Below are 14774 nucleotides of genomic sequence, written 5' to 3'. Positions count from 1 at the left end.
AGCTCCTTGCCCCACTCCCCATTTATACTCCACCCCTTGTACACTCTCTGCTTCTCAACTGCGGCTAGTCTGTCCCTTCATGTGACACCCCCCAGTTATTGGAAAGAGGGTGTCACTTGCCAATGCTGCATCATGCCTCTAGACTACTTCTCTCTCCAGCCAGGTCACTGAGTTATTTCCTGTAAACATTGCCTTAACTATTTGTGTTCTCTTAAGCTCAGCTCAGACTCACCAAGCTTGGCAGAGTGAAGGCGCATACAAAGGATGCTGCAGAACAGTGACCTGAGCTGCATCAGGATGACGGGGAGTCTGTAGCTACTGAAAAGTATTTCTTGGGCTTGCCCCAACACTTAACAGGCAGCTTAAGTTGTCTTCTCTAACATTAGAGCACTCTGCTTCAAGAACAGGGCCAAGCACCAGCTGGAGTCACGATCACGACATTAGGGCAAGATTTATTCTGGCAAGTGATTTGAGAACTCTGATAGCGAGTCCTGCACTACAGAACAAGCCACAGCCATGTCTGACAGCCATAGTCCCACAGGAGCTATGTCATCGCTAGCCCCTGAACTCTCTACATAGGTATCATCAAGAAGTCCAGACACCACGATCAACATCTGACAAGTCACCAGTGACTTTGGGTGCCCAGCTTGGGAAATGTCACAGGACCCTGTTTTTGCCAGCAGAGGGTGCTCAGCCCTTTTGGAGAAAAGCCAAATTGGCACTAAAATGTGAAGCTCCCAACTAATCACTTTTGAAACTCTTGGCCCAAAGGCCTGACTACTGGGAAGGGTCAGGGCAAAGATCTACAGGAACATGAAGCAGAAAATACCTCCACGTAGTCCCTGAAGAGGTAGCGCCGGTATTTGTCTTTCAGCTCCTCGCTAGGTAGCAGTGGAAACACAAAGTCTTCTGGTGTCCGCAGCGGACAGTCCTGAGCCATGCAGGAGACCCCTATTAAAAACAGAGGACAATTGCTGCACAATGCAATGTGAACTGAGGAACTAATACACGCAGACTGGAAATGTGCTATTCCTGACCGCTTCTCAGATGCAGCTAGTGTTGTGATACACCAGTTAAATTTAGCAGGATAGCTGAAAAGACATGGAGGGAAGTACAGCTGGGCAGTCCTCGCTTCACCAGCCAAAACATCTATAAGTGTGAAGGTACTGCTGTGCAACTGAAGGTCCAGAGAGGAGTAAATCAGTCAACTTACAGTAGCAGTGGCTACTGACAGCTTCCACCAACACACAGGGGGCTATGGAAATACACTCAAAGATCCCTATACTTTAAAATGCCAACAGACATCAAGGGCAAAGTGCTCATGAAAAAACAGCAACCTTTAGACACTACAATCTTGCAGCTTCAAACCTCTCAGTGATGATGTGATAATCTGGCCTACAAATTTTCCCTAGTTGTGAGTTCAGCTGCTAGAGTGAGTGGGAGTTCATGAAATGTCACACTAATCTACAAACACCCCCTGTTGATGGAAAAAGGCACAAAAAGTCAACAGAAAAACTGAATTAGTACAAACAAAAAGGGCTCCTGACATAATTCAAGGACTGTCTTAACCTCATGCCTAATAAACAAGAACAGCAAGAGACTGGAAGTCAATGAATCAAAAGTGGTGAAATAGAAATTAGGCTTAATTGATGGACAAAATAATGAGTGGATGGGTTATTCCATACATCAGTCCCTTTTGAAGCCCTCAGAAAGAGACCCTGCGGGAACCAAGCTGGCTACCACAATGCTGGCTGCCTGAGAGACAAGAGAAAGGGAAGATACAAGCTTCCCTATCCTGGCTGCCACCTGCACCCCTGAGCCCTCTTCATCCTAACCTTGAAAGATGTCCTGTCCTAGCTAGGCCAGACGAGGCTAGGGGGAGACAAATGACCAGCTCTAATTAGATTCCTAATACCACCAGGGATGTGAAACTGTGTTACATTCCCTTCCACTCCCCCACTCCCACTTTGTGTACTTTTCCTTCCTCACTTCATTTCTTATCCTTCCTATGCCTCTCATTTTTCCTTTAATTTACAAGAGTCTTGCTTAGTTGGCCAACACAGTATCTTTTGCAACTCTGCTCTAAGTCTCTGTCCAGAAAGAGGCATCTGAACGTAATACCTTTAACAGCTCAATGCTGGCACAAGTTTGCTGGGCCTCAGGGTGGCTAAGGTCAAACGCTGTGCCTCTATTTTTCAAACAGCGAGGCTCAGAGTCCATATTTGAGGAAGAAGTTAGTTGCATTTTCTACCTTTGCTGTTCTTTTCTCTTCCCCTTGTGTACGTGTTCATCTTGTTTATTCTTCTAGAAAATGGGATCGGCTTTAACAACTTCTCCAGCCCATCCTAAGTAACTTTCCTCCAAAAAGGACAGTTACCACCATCCAAGAGGCATTCAAATGACAAGTGTTTTCCCCTTCCAAAGACTCTCCAACAAAGGGAAAGGGCACAGGAGATGAAAACGTCACTTAATATTTGACATTTCAAATGCTTTATCTGTTTCCTCCTCCCACTCATATTCTCATAAAGGGCCCCAGAGATTTTTTTAATTATTTATCTTCCCATGATACTAAAAGGTCTCTGTATTCTAAGCCCCAAACCATATGTAAAACTCTTTAATGTTGGACACTTATAGAGTCATAATGATAACAAGAGAGAGAGAACACAGACCAAAGCCTAAGTCTAATTGTTAACAGTGTTGCCAAAGTACTGATAAAAAGGATTCATATGTAAAAGTGGCAAATACACGATTTCACAAGTACTTTTAAATACAAGTATGCGGTGGAAATAGTACTTATAAATAAGTAAAATTAGAGAGCTCAATTTCCATACTCCCTGAAGTTACGTCAATTTATAGACAAATAAATATAAGCACAGATTGGAAGAGAGAAAAAAAACCCAGCAATGATGTTTTGTTCACGCACATATGTTGCCATGGAATTACCATGAAAAAAGTATTTCCACTTTCCCAACAATCCAGTGTTGGAACATTCCCAGGGACTGGCAGCCATCTCCTACACTACTATGCAGGGGATGTAGAGCTCTTGGTCTTGTTTTTTATGTGCTGGGCGTTGCAAGGTATGTCTCTCCTTGCTGCTGTGGGGCTGAGCCAGGCAATGAGTCTCCCTGCTGCCAGTTGCAAAGACCAATCAGAAGTGAAGGTGTGGGGCCACTTCACTTCTTGGCTGGGGCACTAGCCAGACCAAAAGAACAAAGCTTGGGCAGTCAGAACACAGAGCCTAGAACTCCCAAGCCAGGGCAATGGGTCCCAGGATTCCTAGAATCTGAGACAGTCAGAGATGTGATTAAAAAAACAAAAACAAACAAACAAAAATACACTCACGGTTCGGAAGACGTATTTACAGATCAGGAAAAAGTTATGTATGCTTGAAGTACCTTTAAAATGTACTTAAAACCAACTGCTAAGTACAGACTATTTAAATTACTTAGAAGTGCATAGAATACTTCAAAATATGTCAGCACGCATTCAAGTACATGGAACCAGTGATTTATAGTTACTTGTGGGGAGGCAGCGGCACCCTCCAGGGACCAAGTCAATACTACAGATAGCCTGGCAATTATAGATTTAGTACAAACCAGCAGCCAGTTTAAATATTTAAGGAGCTGATTTTCCATGCAAACGAAGTGCATGCTTCATTTTCTCAGTCTTAAGATACTAAAGTAACTGGTCCGTCTGCCTGAAGGAGTGGGGGAGGAGGTCAATGCATCAAATAAAAACCCACCAAAGTGTCTGCCTTGAACTCACCAACTCCAACACCGTCCTTGACGAGTACAGTACAATGCTGCTCCCAGCAGCTACGGCAAAACTGGTGCTGACAAGCCAGAGAGAGCAAATTCTCCTTTCGGACAAACTGCATGCACACTGCGCAGTGATGGGAGGAATGTACCATTGTCTGAAAGAGAGGTGCAAATCAAACGGTGGGCTGAAATGGTTCCTGGCACCACCTGGGTCTTTCGGCCCCGTTAAGCCCAAACTGACCCTCACTAGTCCTTAAGTGGCACTGTTGAGGAAGGAGCCCAGAGTTGTCTTTAAAACTTTAACCCAGGACAGACTTACCTTCCCCTCATTCAGACTGCTCTTGGCTGCAGCCCATAAAAGGAGGAGAGAAGGAGCCACCTAGAAAGGAGCATGCTACTTCACCAATTAGTTCTTTTTAGGAGCCTCGGGGGTGTCGGGAGACAGAAGACAAATCTTTCACTTTCTGCCCTTGATCTGGTGCAGTAGCCAGAAGGAGACTTGCTTTTCTGGCCTCTCTCCTTCCCCTGCTACCAAATGAAGACTAACCATCTGTTTCAAATACACCTGTGCACTATTTCTTTCTTCAGCTAGTTCTTCTGTCTACCTTGTTAGCAGAGGTAACTTCAAAGGAGCTTGTCTGTTCACCACCTGGCTGGATCCCAAGGAGTAATCATCCTGGGAAATCACCTATTATAATTTCCTTGTAGACTTCCTGCAGGAGGACACCCTGTTTCTTGACAAGTAGAAAGAATTTCAACCACCCCCCGATTTATCTAAACCCTTGAGATACACACGACTTGATTGCATGTATTGGGTTAACACAACTGCCACCCCAAACAGGAGTGGGAAACTGCTCCTGTTGGGGCGGCAGCAACAGCCAGGCTGCTCCTGACAGGAGGACTGTTAGCAACCCTATAATGAAGTGTAAAAATTAAATACAAACTCAAGACAAAACATCACTGTACCAGCCCAATGAAAGATGGTTAGTGTTGTTCTTTTGCACAAAATAGAAAGGACAATATTGTTCAAAAAAGGAGGGTCCTTCCTTAAAGCTTAAACATTTTTATAAAAAAGAAATGCAAAACAAACTAAAAATACTTTGGAAAAAGTATTTTTAAATTTTGTCTTTTTATAAATTTGTTATTTTTACAGGTGACTGCTGGAAAATAAAAATAAGTTTTTTTTAGGGTGAGGTTTTTTAGGGTTAGTATTTTTTTTTTAAATGGAAAGAGTGCTTCTGCATTTCTGTTTGGCATGAGTTGCATAACAACTACACAATTATGAATACCTACAATCTAAACGCTATTCAAATGTGTGTATCAAAAATACTAAGGTAATTTCTCATTTAATATCTGAGAAGGAAAAATATCACTAGTATAGAAATTATTTCATGGGACATCTATTCACATTGTGCAGAACATTAGTGTTCCATGGAATGCAGTTTGAGAAACAATGCTGTAATCAGTTAGCATGACAGTAGCTTGTAAAGGCCCCAGCCAAAATCAGAATCACACTGCAACAGGCTTTATATCAATGTATTACGATAAAGTCTCTCCCCTGAGGATGACATGTGAATAGACCAGGCAGCAGAAGCTGTATGCTCATTGGACAGAGAGGGAACTGAAACAGAACAACTTGCCCCAACAAAGCATGTAGCAGGGCTAGGAACTGGACTCAGATGTTCCAAGTCCTATAATACAGTGCCTTCACTACCTCACTCCTTGTCCCAAAGGTAAAGAACAGCATTTCAGGGAAGGGACACCTAGGGGGAAGTAGATACAAGAAAACTCGACAAAGTTTGTAAGTGTCCACAGAGCCCATTTCACAACATGAGGCATAATGAAGAGTAAGTTAGTTTGGAGCCCAAATACAATAGGCAGTTTATTTAAGTCCATGCAGCCTTCCCCGTTTAGCTCTCTCATCTTTCTTCTCAATCACTGCTAGCTACAACCTGATTCAGACCCAACAGCAACTAGCCACTGATTTAAAAAAAAAAAAAAAAAAAAAGCAGCCTCCTCTAGATCCGATAGTCTGTAATCCAGTTTGACAAATCACAATCAATTCCTAGAATAATTATTTGTGACATAACACAATGCATTGTAACGCCCATGGTGAATAAATCCTGTAAACATGCAAGTGGGAAGTTCTAAGTGGGAGGCAAGCTTCCAAAGACTCTGGCCACCACTTCTGCAAACCCTAAACTGTGGTTTAAAGGTCATTATGAACCTGGATGGGAAGAAGCATCCTTTGGAGATTGGCCTCAGCATCCTGAAGCAAAGCAAGGCGGCCACCTCAGGGCAACAACCAATTTCAGTAACAAACAGGCTTTATTTTTCTTCTTTTAAATCAACCCACAGTTCTCTGAAAGCCTCTTTCAGAAAGAGAGCAAGAACAAAGAGCCAAATTTGGCCATGCAGTCTGCCTCTGTGGATTCTGCACAGCTACTCACTCCCATCTTATCTCACCTGCTCTTAAAGAGCTACTCTGATCTAGTCAACTGTACAGGTTGTACATTAACTGCAATAATTGCAAGAGCCCTCTTGCTTAGGTCTCATTCTGAAATAGCAGCAGGTGGTGACGGGATGAAGTTTACAACACTGCATCTGAAAACAACGTTAGAGAGGCAGGCCAGACTGTGGGTAAGGTGACCCTAGAATGGAGTCGTGCAGAGTGAAAGGAGCTAACTACTTACGTGTTTGGATGAGGTGGGCTGAACTCGTGCTTCCACTAGCAGTTGGGCAGAATTGGACTTGTGCCTGGAAGGGTGAACATAAGCATTAAACTCTTGCACCAAAATGCTTTCTGATTTAATATGAAACTTTTCGTCACTAATGAAGAGTAGCCTCTGGTTGAACTGGAGTGGACTCACACAGGATACTTGATCAAGGAGACTCTAAGCACGTTGTTCTCAATGCAGCAAAATGAACTCTTGCTGAGAAAACCCTCCTCTTCTGGAAATAACTAGCACATCTCATAAAAGAACATATGCATAACAGGAAAGAGACAGAAACCCAGCTTTTACTAAAAACAATTTTTAATATGGCAATTTTTAAAATTTACATTAAATAGTTTCATTCTAAATAAATAGGACTTTACCCTCTTTAAAAAAACAAATTTAAATTTTAAAAACATTAAGCAGGACATATTTGCTGCAAAAAGGTAAAGAAAGTAAAACTATTAAACTTGTGGAAGCTACTGACTAAGTACCTGAGAACCACAGTTCAAGCGCTAAGTCAACTTGTAACAGCAGTGCCTTCTGTTGGTGTGCACAAAATCTTCATTTCACTTTAAACAAAAAAGCAGACCAGTAGCTAACAAAAGTAATTTTTCAGGTGGTGAGCTTTCATGGGATAGACCCCGACCATTCCACTTTGATGACGACGAAACAACCTTTGTGATCTAACAATGCCTGCAACATCATTGAGACGTATCCCTTTCTGTTTATATACTCAGAGGGCAGATGGTCTGTGGCCATGATGGGGACGTGCATGCCATCTACTGCCACTCCACAGTTAGGAAACCTCATGGCAAGAAAGCCATCCACTACGGCCTGTACATCTCCCAGGGTCACGGTCTTCCTCAGATGCCTACAGACTGCATTGGCTACCTTCACCATCATGGCCCCCACTGTAGATCTACCAATCTGGAATTGACTTACCACTCACTGGTAACTGTCAGGCACTGCAAACTGCCAAAGAGCAATTGCTACTCGCTTGTGAACTGTTAAAGCTGCCCTCAATTCTTGTATCGCGGCTCATCAGGGTGGGGGCCCACAAATCACAACATTCCATAAAAGTGGACTTGCGCATGCAAAAGTTCTGCACCCACTGCTAGTCATCCCAGGACTCCAAAACAATGTGGTCCCACCAGCGTGTGCTGGTCTCACGAGTCCAAAACCACCGCTCCATTGTCAGCAATGCATCCAGGGCAGCCAGCAATTCTAAGTTCTTGACCTGCAGTTGACCAACTTCTCCTTCAATATCTTCATCACCACCCTCAACCCTCATCTCAGCTCAATCTCTTTGCAGTCGAAAGAAGAAGTGCACAACATTTTGTGAAGTTGCCACAGTGGTCTATGCAATGACTCGAAGCACTTGAGGATCCATGCTTGCGCTAGCGCTGTGCCGGAGAAAATGGAGCGATCTCCCGTTCATTTTTATGTGGTTAGTGGGTGCTCTGAATTTTGGAAGAGTGCTTTGCATTCTGGGATCATGACATCAAACACACACAAGCAACTGCTGTAATTGGTTTCCCCTACAACTGAGTGGCACAAAACCTACAGAATGCAACAGGGCTAAAGCACTGTGGGATAGGTAACCACAGCGCATTGCTCACGCAGTCAAACTTGGATAAGGCAATGGAGACACAGTAAGTTGACACTGAGAAACGGTAGGTCAAATTTCTGGAACGTCTGTGGACAATTAAATTTGAGTTCATATGACTGAGGTTAAAAAATCAAATATATTAAAAGCTGATCTTATTTCACAGTGTAGACGTTGCCTTAGCAAAAAGCACCACAAATTAGCATAACGTTTGTATTTCTTTGCAAATCACTGCAATTTCATGGTTACCAACTAGTGAGAATCAACTGCATGGGAAAATAAAAGCACACACAAAAAAGACAATTAAATGAATTACAAGTGAACCCCTGTACTGTGGGTGTCCCTAATCGAGGAACACCCATGGTACGGAGGAGGAAGTGGCTCTGCAGATCAGTTTTCCCAGAGGCTTTTCTCCACTGCTCCCATAATGGCAGGTGACATGGAACTACATATGCCCCTGAGAGCGTACTGCCAGGTGAATGTTCCACCCGCATCTTCCTTGCACCCAGACCCCACAGTGGCCCCTCTAGCCTGGAAAAAATCTTGATTCCAGCATAGTGTTTCCCAGGCTTGGTGGAACAGAAAGGTTCTAGTGTATTTAAATTAAGATTCTGTTTCCTGATTTAAAAGGCTTTGATTTAAATCAGTCTAGCCCTATGTTTAATCCACATGTGAACTAGATTTCCTTTATAAGACAAGATAGACCAACAGGATTTTCTAGTCTAAATCGCCTTTCAACAAAGGCTATTGACATTTTGCACTCCACTTTGATTCCAATACATTTCCTAGCTAAGTATTTATGCAATTTTAGCAGAACTCCCATCCCCAAGAACACCAAGTAAGAAATAAGCAGTATTAGAAGTAGCCACATATTGCTATCTGAGGTGTCCAACACTGCACAAGAAGGCTTTCATCCTGGACATAAACATCACTGAATTAAATCAAAGTCACTTCTATTCCTATTGGCATAGTAACCCCTTCCTCTCCTCACTCCACTATTTTTAGTGAGTTTATAAGGGGCTCCCACTGAATTTATATCAAGTGCAACTAAGGAAAGAAAATGGAAGCTTGACATTAGCTTGAGAACAAGATCCACCGAGAAACAACCTAATGCTGCAGTTTTAAAAATAAAGCCCCTCCCCAGTTTATTCCCGTTCTGGGTCTGACTGCTTACGCTGCAGAAGAGCACTGGCTCACATGCAGAAATCCCACCTTTGGGGACTAGTTCTAAAGCGGCTGGGGCCCACCTGTGTGACGTGGAAATCTTGCTCACTCACTCAGTGTGCGCTACACATCAGACAGAGAGACTGGCCATTGAGGACACTGAATTTCCCCTACCCTGTCTGGATGGCTAGCATGGACTTGCAAGCATATTCGGTACTGTTTCTGGACCAGCTGCCAGTTCCAAAAAAAGAGATGTAAAGAGGCAGTGGCCCTGGGTACATGCTTCTTAAGTGGGTTTCGACAAAATTTACACTCTGCCCTTGCAGTTTGTTAAGCTTGTGTAAAACTGCTCAGTACTATGTGAATCTGAGCCAGCATCCCACCTCCCAATTCCCTGACTCAACATCCTTTCAGTGCTCTGAATATTCTAGTCAAAGCGAAAAAGCATCGATTGTGTCCAGAAGGAGCAAAAAGCTTTAATCAGAAAACGTGACTGCCTTGTAAGCCAGAACTAGCTCAGTGTCTGTTTATGGCCAGGAAATTTTCCCCTTTGTTAGAATCCAATTCTGCTGCTTCCTCAATATCAGCTTCAAGTTTAAGACACAGTGCTTTTGCAGCCCTTAAACAATCCCTTAAAGAGACAGACACCGTCCAGGACAAACACACACCATCTCCCTCCTCTTCCCAGCCTTCCTCTCCATTCTGAGCATACAGCAGGCAGACGCTCTGCTGGTGCAATCATTCCTGGGTGCCGTACCAGTGGGAAGCAGCCTGGCAAGTTCATATGTACAAAGTAGTGAGAATGAAAGCCCACTAGCATGGGAGAGAAAAAGGTTAGTCACACTTACCTTTCCAAAATCTCTGAGACTTGCCAGTGGAAACTAACTAATATAAGCTTAGCAACTGCATGAGACACCTGAGAAAAGAAAGGAAAAAAAAAGAATCAAAAGGCATTACTTCCAGAGCCCCCGGGTACATGAAGGCCTTTTGCATATGTGCACACACAACACCACAGAATGCAGGCCCTGGCTGAGAGCCTTCCCTGTTAACGGGCTGGGCTGACAACTATGAAATTTGTTTTTCAAACCATTACATGCACTGTCAGGTGTCAGAGCAAAAGGGAGCCACAGTAAAACATGCCAATGCCTGCCAGTGTTTTCACCCAGAACCCGCAGGCCATTCATTTCCCAGCTCAGGCTTAAAGAAGGGTCCCAGTGTAAACATATCCCCTCCATACAAGACCAACAATACTCTGGGTGAGGAATGGAGCTAGATCCAAAGCAACCACTGTTCCAGCAGATGCAACTTCATGGAGCCAAGTGAGAGACAAACCCCAAACCTGACTTTTACTTCTTCAGGCTAGGCCCAGCAGGGTGGGACTCAAGAGGGAGGAGGTGGGGCCAGACCACAATTAAGGTTAAGATTCTGTCATGGTTATTTTTAGTAACAATCAGGCAGATCACAGTTAACAAAAACAAAAAAGCCTCATGGAAGCCTGTGACCTGTCTGTGACTTTCAGCGAGAGGGAATGACAGCTAGAGCCCAGGACTACCGACTACAGCCAGACTACCACAGTCTTGCCACAGAGAGGGAAGGAACTGACAGCCGGAGTCCCACTACTCTAGCAGGGGCAGGAGTGCACAGCCATGGTCCCGGCTCCAGTTCGGTAAAGTCACAGAACCCCTGACCTCCATGACTAATGCATTTCCCTAGTCAGAGCAGAGCACACTGTGCCACGTGGCTGTGAATGAGCAGCTACATACCACTTACTGAGTAGGGAAGAGAAGAGGTGACAAGCTGCAGATGGGGCAGAGGCTGTGGTGAGAAGGAAAAGGAAACACTTTGCCAGCTTGGCACAGGACCAGCAATCCCGCTAACTCTCCCATCTCCAAGCAGAACGCATTTGCTTATGTGCACTAGCGTGGAGGTCCTGTGCGACACATCACGTTCATACTGGCACATAACACAATTCGCATGGGAGAGTGGAGCCAAGGGGCTCTGAGGGGGCTCAGGGCTGGGGTGCAGGAGGAGAGCTTTGGGTCTGGAGAGTTACACCCAGTATTGCACCTTGCCAGCTGGTTGACTCAGGATGAGGCTGAAGCGCTTTGTGCTAACTGAAAGAGTAAGTGATTACTCCAGTTCTTGGCTAGAGCTCCTCTACAAGATGAAATGGAGCAGGTTCAATTATTCATAACTAGGGGGGCTAGATTTTGGTCATTGTTATTTCCAGTAACAGTCATGGACAGGGTGCAGGAAATACACAAGAATTCACAGGAGCCTGTGAATTGTCTGCGACTTTTACTACAAGTAACTGGGGCAGCAGGAGGAACGAACGACAGCCCAACCCTCGCTAAAGGGGTTGGGGCACTGACAGCCCAAGCCTCACCATAATGGGACAGGCAGAAAATCCCTAGCCCAAGCCACGTGCAGCCCCAAGGGGAGGAGAGTGGGAAGAAGAGGCCCAGATCCTGCCACAAGTGTGGGTGTGGAGACCGCTAGAGCAGTTGGGGCTGGATGTGGGGTTGGGAGGAGCACACCCAGGATGAAGCTGATGCAGCTGAAGCAATACCAGACTGACAGCCCCTAGACCAGGGGTGGGCAACCATTTTCAATGGGGTGACTACCGCAAAAATTTGGTAAGTGGCCCAGGGCTTGACTCTCTCATGGACTAATGGAGGGTCTAGGATGGAAACTGGGTGCAGAAGGGAGCTCACGGTAGGGGACTGGTGCAGGAGGTGGTGTGGGGCTGGGAGGGAACAGTGACAGGGCAAGAATTTGGGGTCGGGGTCAGGGAAAGTATGAGTGCAGGAGCTGGGCTGCAGAAGTTTGGGTTGTGACTGGGGCAGAGGTGCAAGATGGGGGCAGAAGGTTGGGAAGAGAGAGAGGGGTTCAGATGCCAGGTGGAAGTTCCGGCCAAGAGGCATGTACCTGAGGCAGCTCCTGGCCAGCAGCAGCCCTCAGGTAGGCTCCCTGCCTGCCAGGCCCCTGCACACCACTCAAAGCAGCCAGCTTCAGGAGCCACGTGCTCTCTGTACACTCATGGTTTCTGGCCAATGGGTGCTACGAGATTGCACTGGGGGCAGGGACAGCAGGCAAAACTCCCTCCCCAAAGGGCACGTGGCACATAAAGAACACGTCTCCTGCAGCCAGTTGCTTTGAGTGATGTGCCAGGGTGCCGAAGGCAGGGAGTTTGCCTGAGACTCCTGCTGAACCAGAAGACAGTGTCAGACTGGATTCAGCAGTGTGGCAAGCTGGATCTGGCCTGTGGGCCATAATTTGCCCACCATATCCATAGACCCTGAAGCGCTATGTTTAACCTTTAAAAAAAATCCCACCACATTGCAACACAAGGTTGCTAAAGTGCAAGCCACGCACGCGCACACACACACACACACACACACTCTCTCTCTCTCTCTCTCTCTCTCTCTCTCTCTCTCTCTGAAAGAGTGGGGACACAGTACTTCACTCCCCATGGGCAGGAAGCTGCTCTAGATGAGCAATAGTCTCCAGGGCAGAGTACAGAACAATTTCCAAGACACAATAAATTTTAATTTGTCTAACAATTTATAAAGTGCTGAAAAGTGGCAATGCAATAAACATGTTCCATTACTGCATACAGAAACTGAGACCTTTGTTTCGCTCTTACCTTGTTTCACTCCACTGGAGCAGCATATGATATAGATGTGACAAAGTAGGGATTTTCCCTTCTTATTTTGTATGTGAGCCTATTCGAGTCTTACTGCTTTGCATGAATACAGTGTGTGCCTCTGTTTCTCTGTGTTTAGCACCAACATCTAGGTGGTGGGAATAAGAGTGTGACTTTTGTGGGGGGGTGCCCCAGCTGCCCACACATAATGCTATAGCTGGCCCTCCGGAACCTGAGCCCCAGGAGGAGCATGTAACTAGGAGGAGGATGCTGGAATGTTGGCCCCAGCAGCAAGATAAAGATCAGAAGCAGAGCAATGGGATATCAGTGGCCAGGCAGCTGAAAGTGAGTCAGTCTCATCTGACTGGGGGTGCAGGGCCAGGGCTCTGCTCTGGGCTCCCTGTTCCACCAAGACGGACTTAACTGAACAGTCCTCTAGAGTCACAGTGTAGAACAAAGCTTGTTAGCACAGAAAACATTTCAAGAACCTCTCGATTTTATACGCTGGCTCAATCACTGCTGATGGTCTGAGGTAAATAGGAGGACAGTCAATAAGGACAAAAGCAAAGTACTCCACTGAGGAAGGGACAATCAGTTTTACACACGCAAAATGGGAAACTACTGTCTACAAAGCAGCACTGCATAAAGGGAGCTGGAGATTATAGTGGATCACAAGCTAAATGTGAGTAGAGTTTAACACAGGTAAAAAATAAATGTTCTGAGAAGTATTAGCAGAAGTGTTGTAAGCAAGACAAGAACTAATTCTTTCACTCTACTCCACATTGATTAGCCCTCAACTAGACTATTACGTCCATTTCTGGGTGTTACATGTCAGAGAAGATGCGGACAAACTGGAGAAGGTACAAAGAAGAGCAACAAAAGTGATTAAAGGTCTAGAAAACATTACATTTCTGGGGAGAGTGAAAGCATTGGGTTTGTTTAGTCTGGAGAAGACGTACTATGTAAGGAAACACATAAAAGGTTGTTACAAGAAAAAGGGAGGAACGTTGTTCTATTTAAACTCTAAGGAAAGGACAAGAAGCAATGGGCTTAAATAGCAGCATGGGAGGCTTAGGTTGGACATTAGGAAAAACTTCCTGTCAGAATGGTGAAGCACTGGAACAAACTGTCTAGGGAGACAGTGCAATCTCCATCACCGGAGATTTTTAAGAGCAGGTTTGACAGCCACCTGTAAGGGATGGTCTAAATAATACTTCGTCCTGCCTTGAGGTTTCTTCCAGTCCTCTGGTTCTATGGGATAGACATCTGGTATCTGTAATTTTTCAACCACTGCCACTTGCACTTGAGAGTGGTCTACCCAGGTATAAGTTTGACACTAGAGCTTCAAGAGTGTTTCCTATTTCAGAACTTAAAATCGTTACTGGTTATTAGTTTGGTGATGTAGCTAGCAGCTCCCTCATCCTAAATGCCTTCAAGGTTTGACTTGCTTTTCTGGAGCTCAGTTTTCAGTGTGGACTCTGCAAAAACCTCCTGATGGAGTTTAAAGACAATTCCTAGGGATATATTTAGGCTAAGCTCTAACTGGTCTGCTGGAAAATTCATTTTTTCCTCAAGCACAAAGATTTTGAGAAGTGCTGCTTGAGAGCCTTTAAGGATGCAGTTTGACCCTGTGCTCATTACACAACCACTCAAGGAGAGGGTACATTAGGGACAAGTTAAAATCAACGCATCCTGTGACATTTAAGTCAGGTTGACAACATATTGCACTATAAGAACTGTGCTTGGAACCTACTAGAAAGGAGAAAAAGAAACATTTAAAACTACCTGGGCTCACTACCTCTGGGGCTGGGAGTCTTTCCAGAGTAAAACTAAGCCACAGAGTCACAAATAATTCTAAAACAACAACAAGTCCTGTGGCACCT

General features: G+C 45.0%; 1 protein-coding gene across 1 annotated transcript in view; it reads right to left on the bottom strand.

The window, feature by feature from the left end:
* ARIH2 (ariadne RBR E3 ubiquitin protein ligase 2) overlaps nucleotides 1-14774 on the bottom strand; it is a 63065-nt gene that overhangs the window by 16881 nt on the left and 31410 nt on the right. Inside the window, exons 3-6 of the mRNA XM_075005085.1 lie at nucleotides 10094-10161; nucleotides 6452-6515; nucleotides 3766-3913; nucleotides 830-951 (exon numbers count right to left, since the gene is read on the bottom strand). Of these exons, the coding sequence (XP_074861186.1) occupies nucleotides 830-951; nucleotides 3766-3913; nucleotides 6452-6515; nucleotides 10094-10161 (402 nt within the window). The remainder of the gene's footprint in view (nucleotides 1-829; nucleotides 952-3765; nucleotides 3914-6451; nucleotides 6516-10093; nucleotides 10162-14774) is intronic.

This window comes from Carettochelys insculpta, chromosome 11, assembly GCF_033958435.1.
Source record: "Carettochelys insculpta isolate YL-2023 chromosome 11, ASM3395843v1, whole genome shotgun sequence".
Taxonomy (NCBI): Eukaryota; Metazoa; Chordata; order Testudines; family Carettochelyidae; genus Carettochelys; species Carettochelys insculpta.
This window is presented reverse-complemented; position numbering and strand designations above follow the sequence as displayed.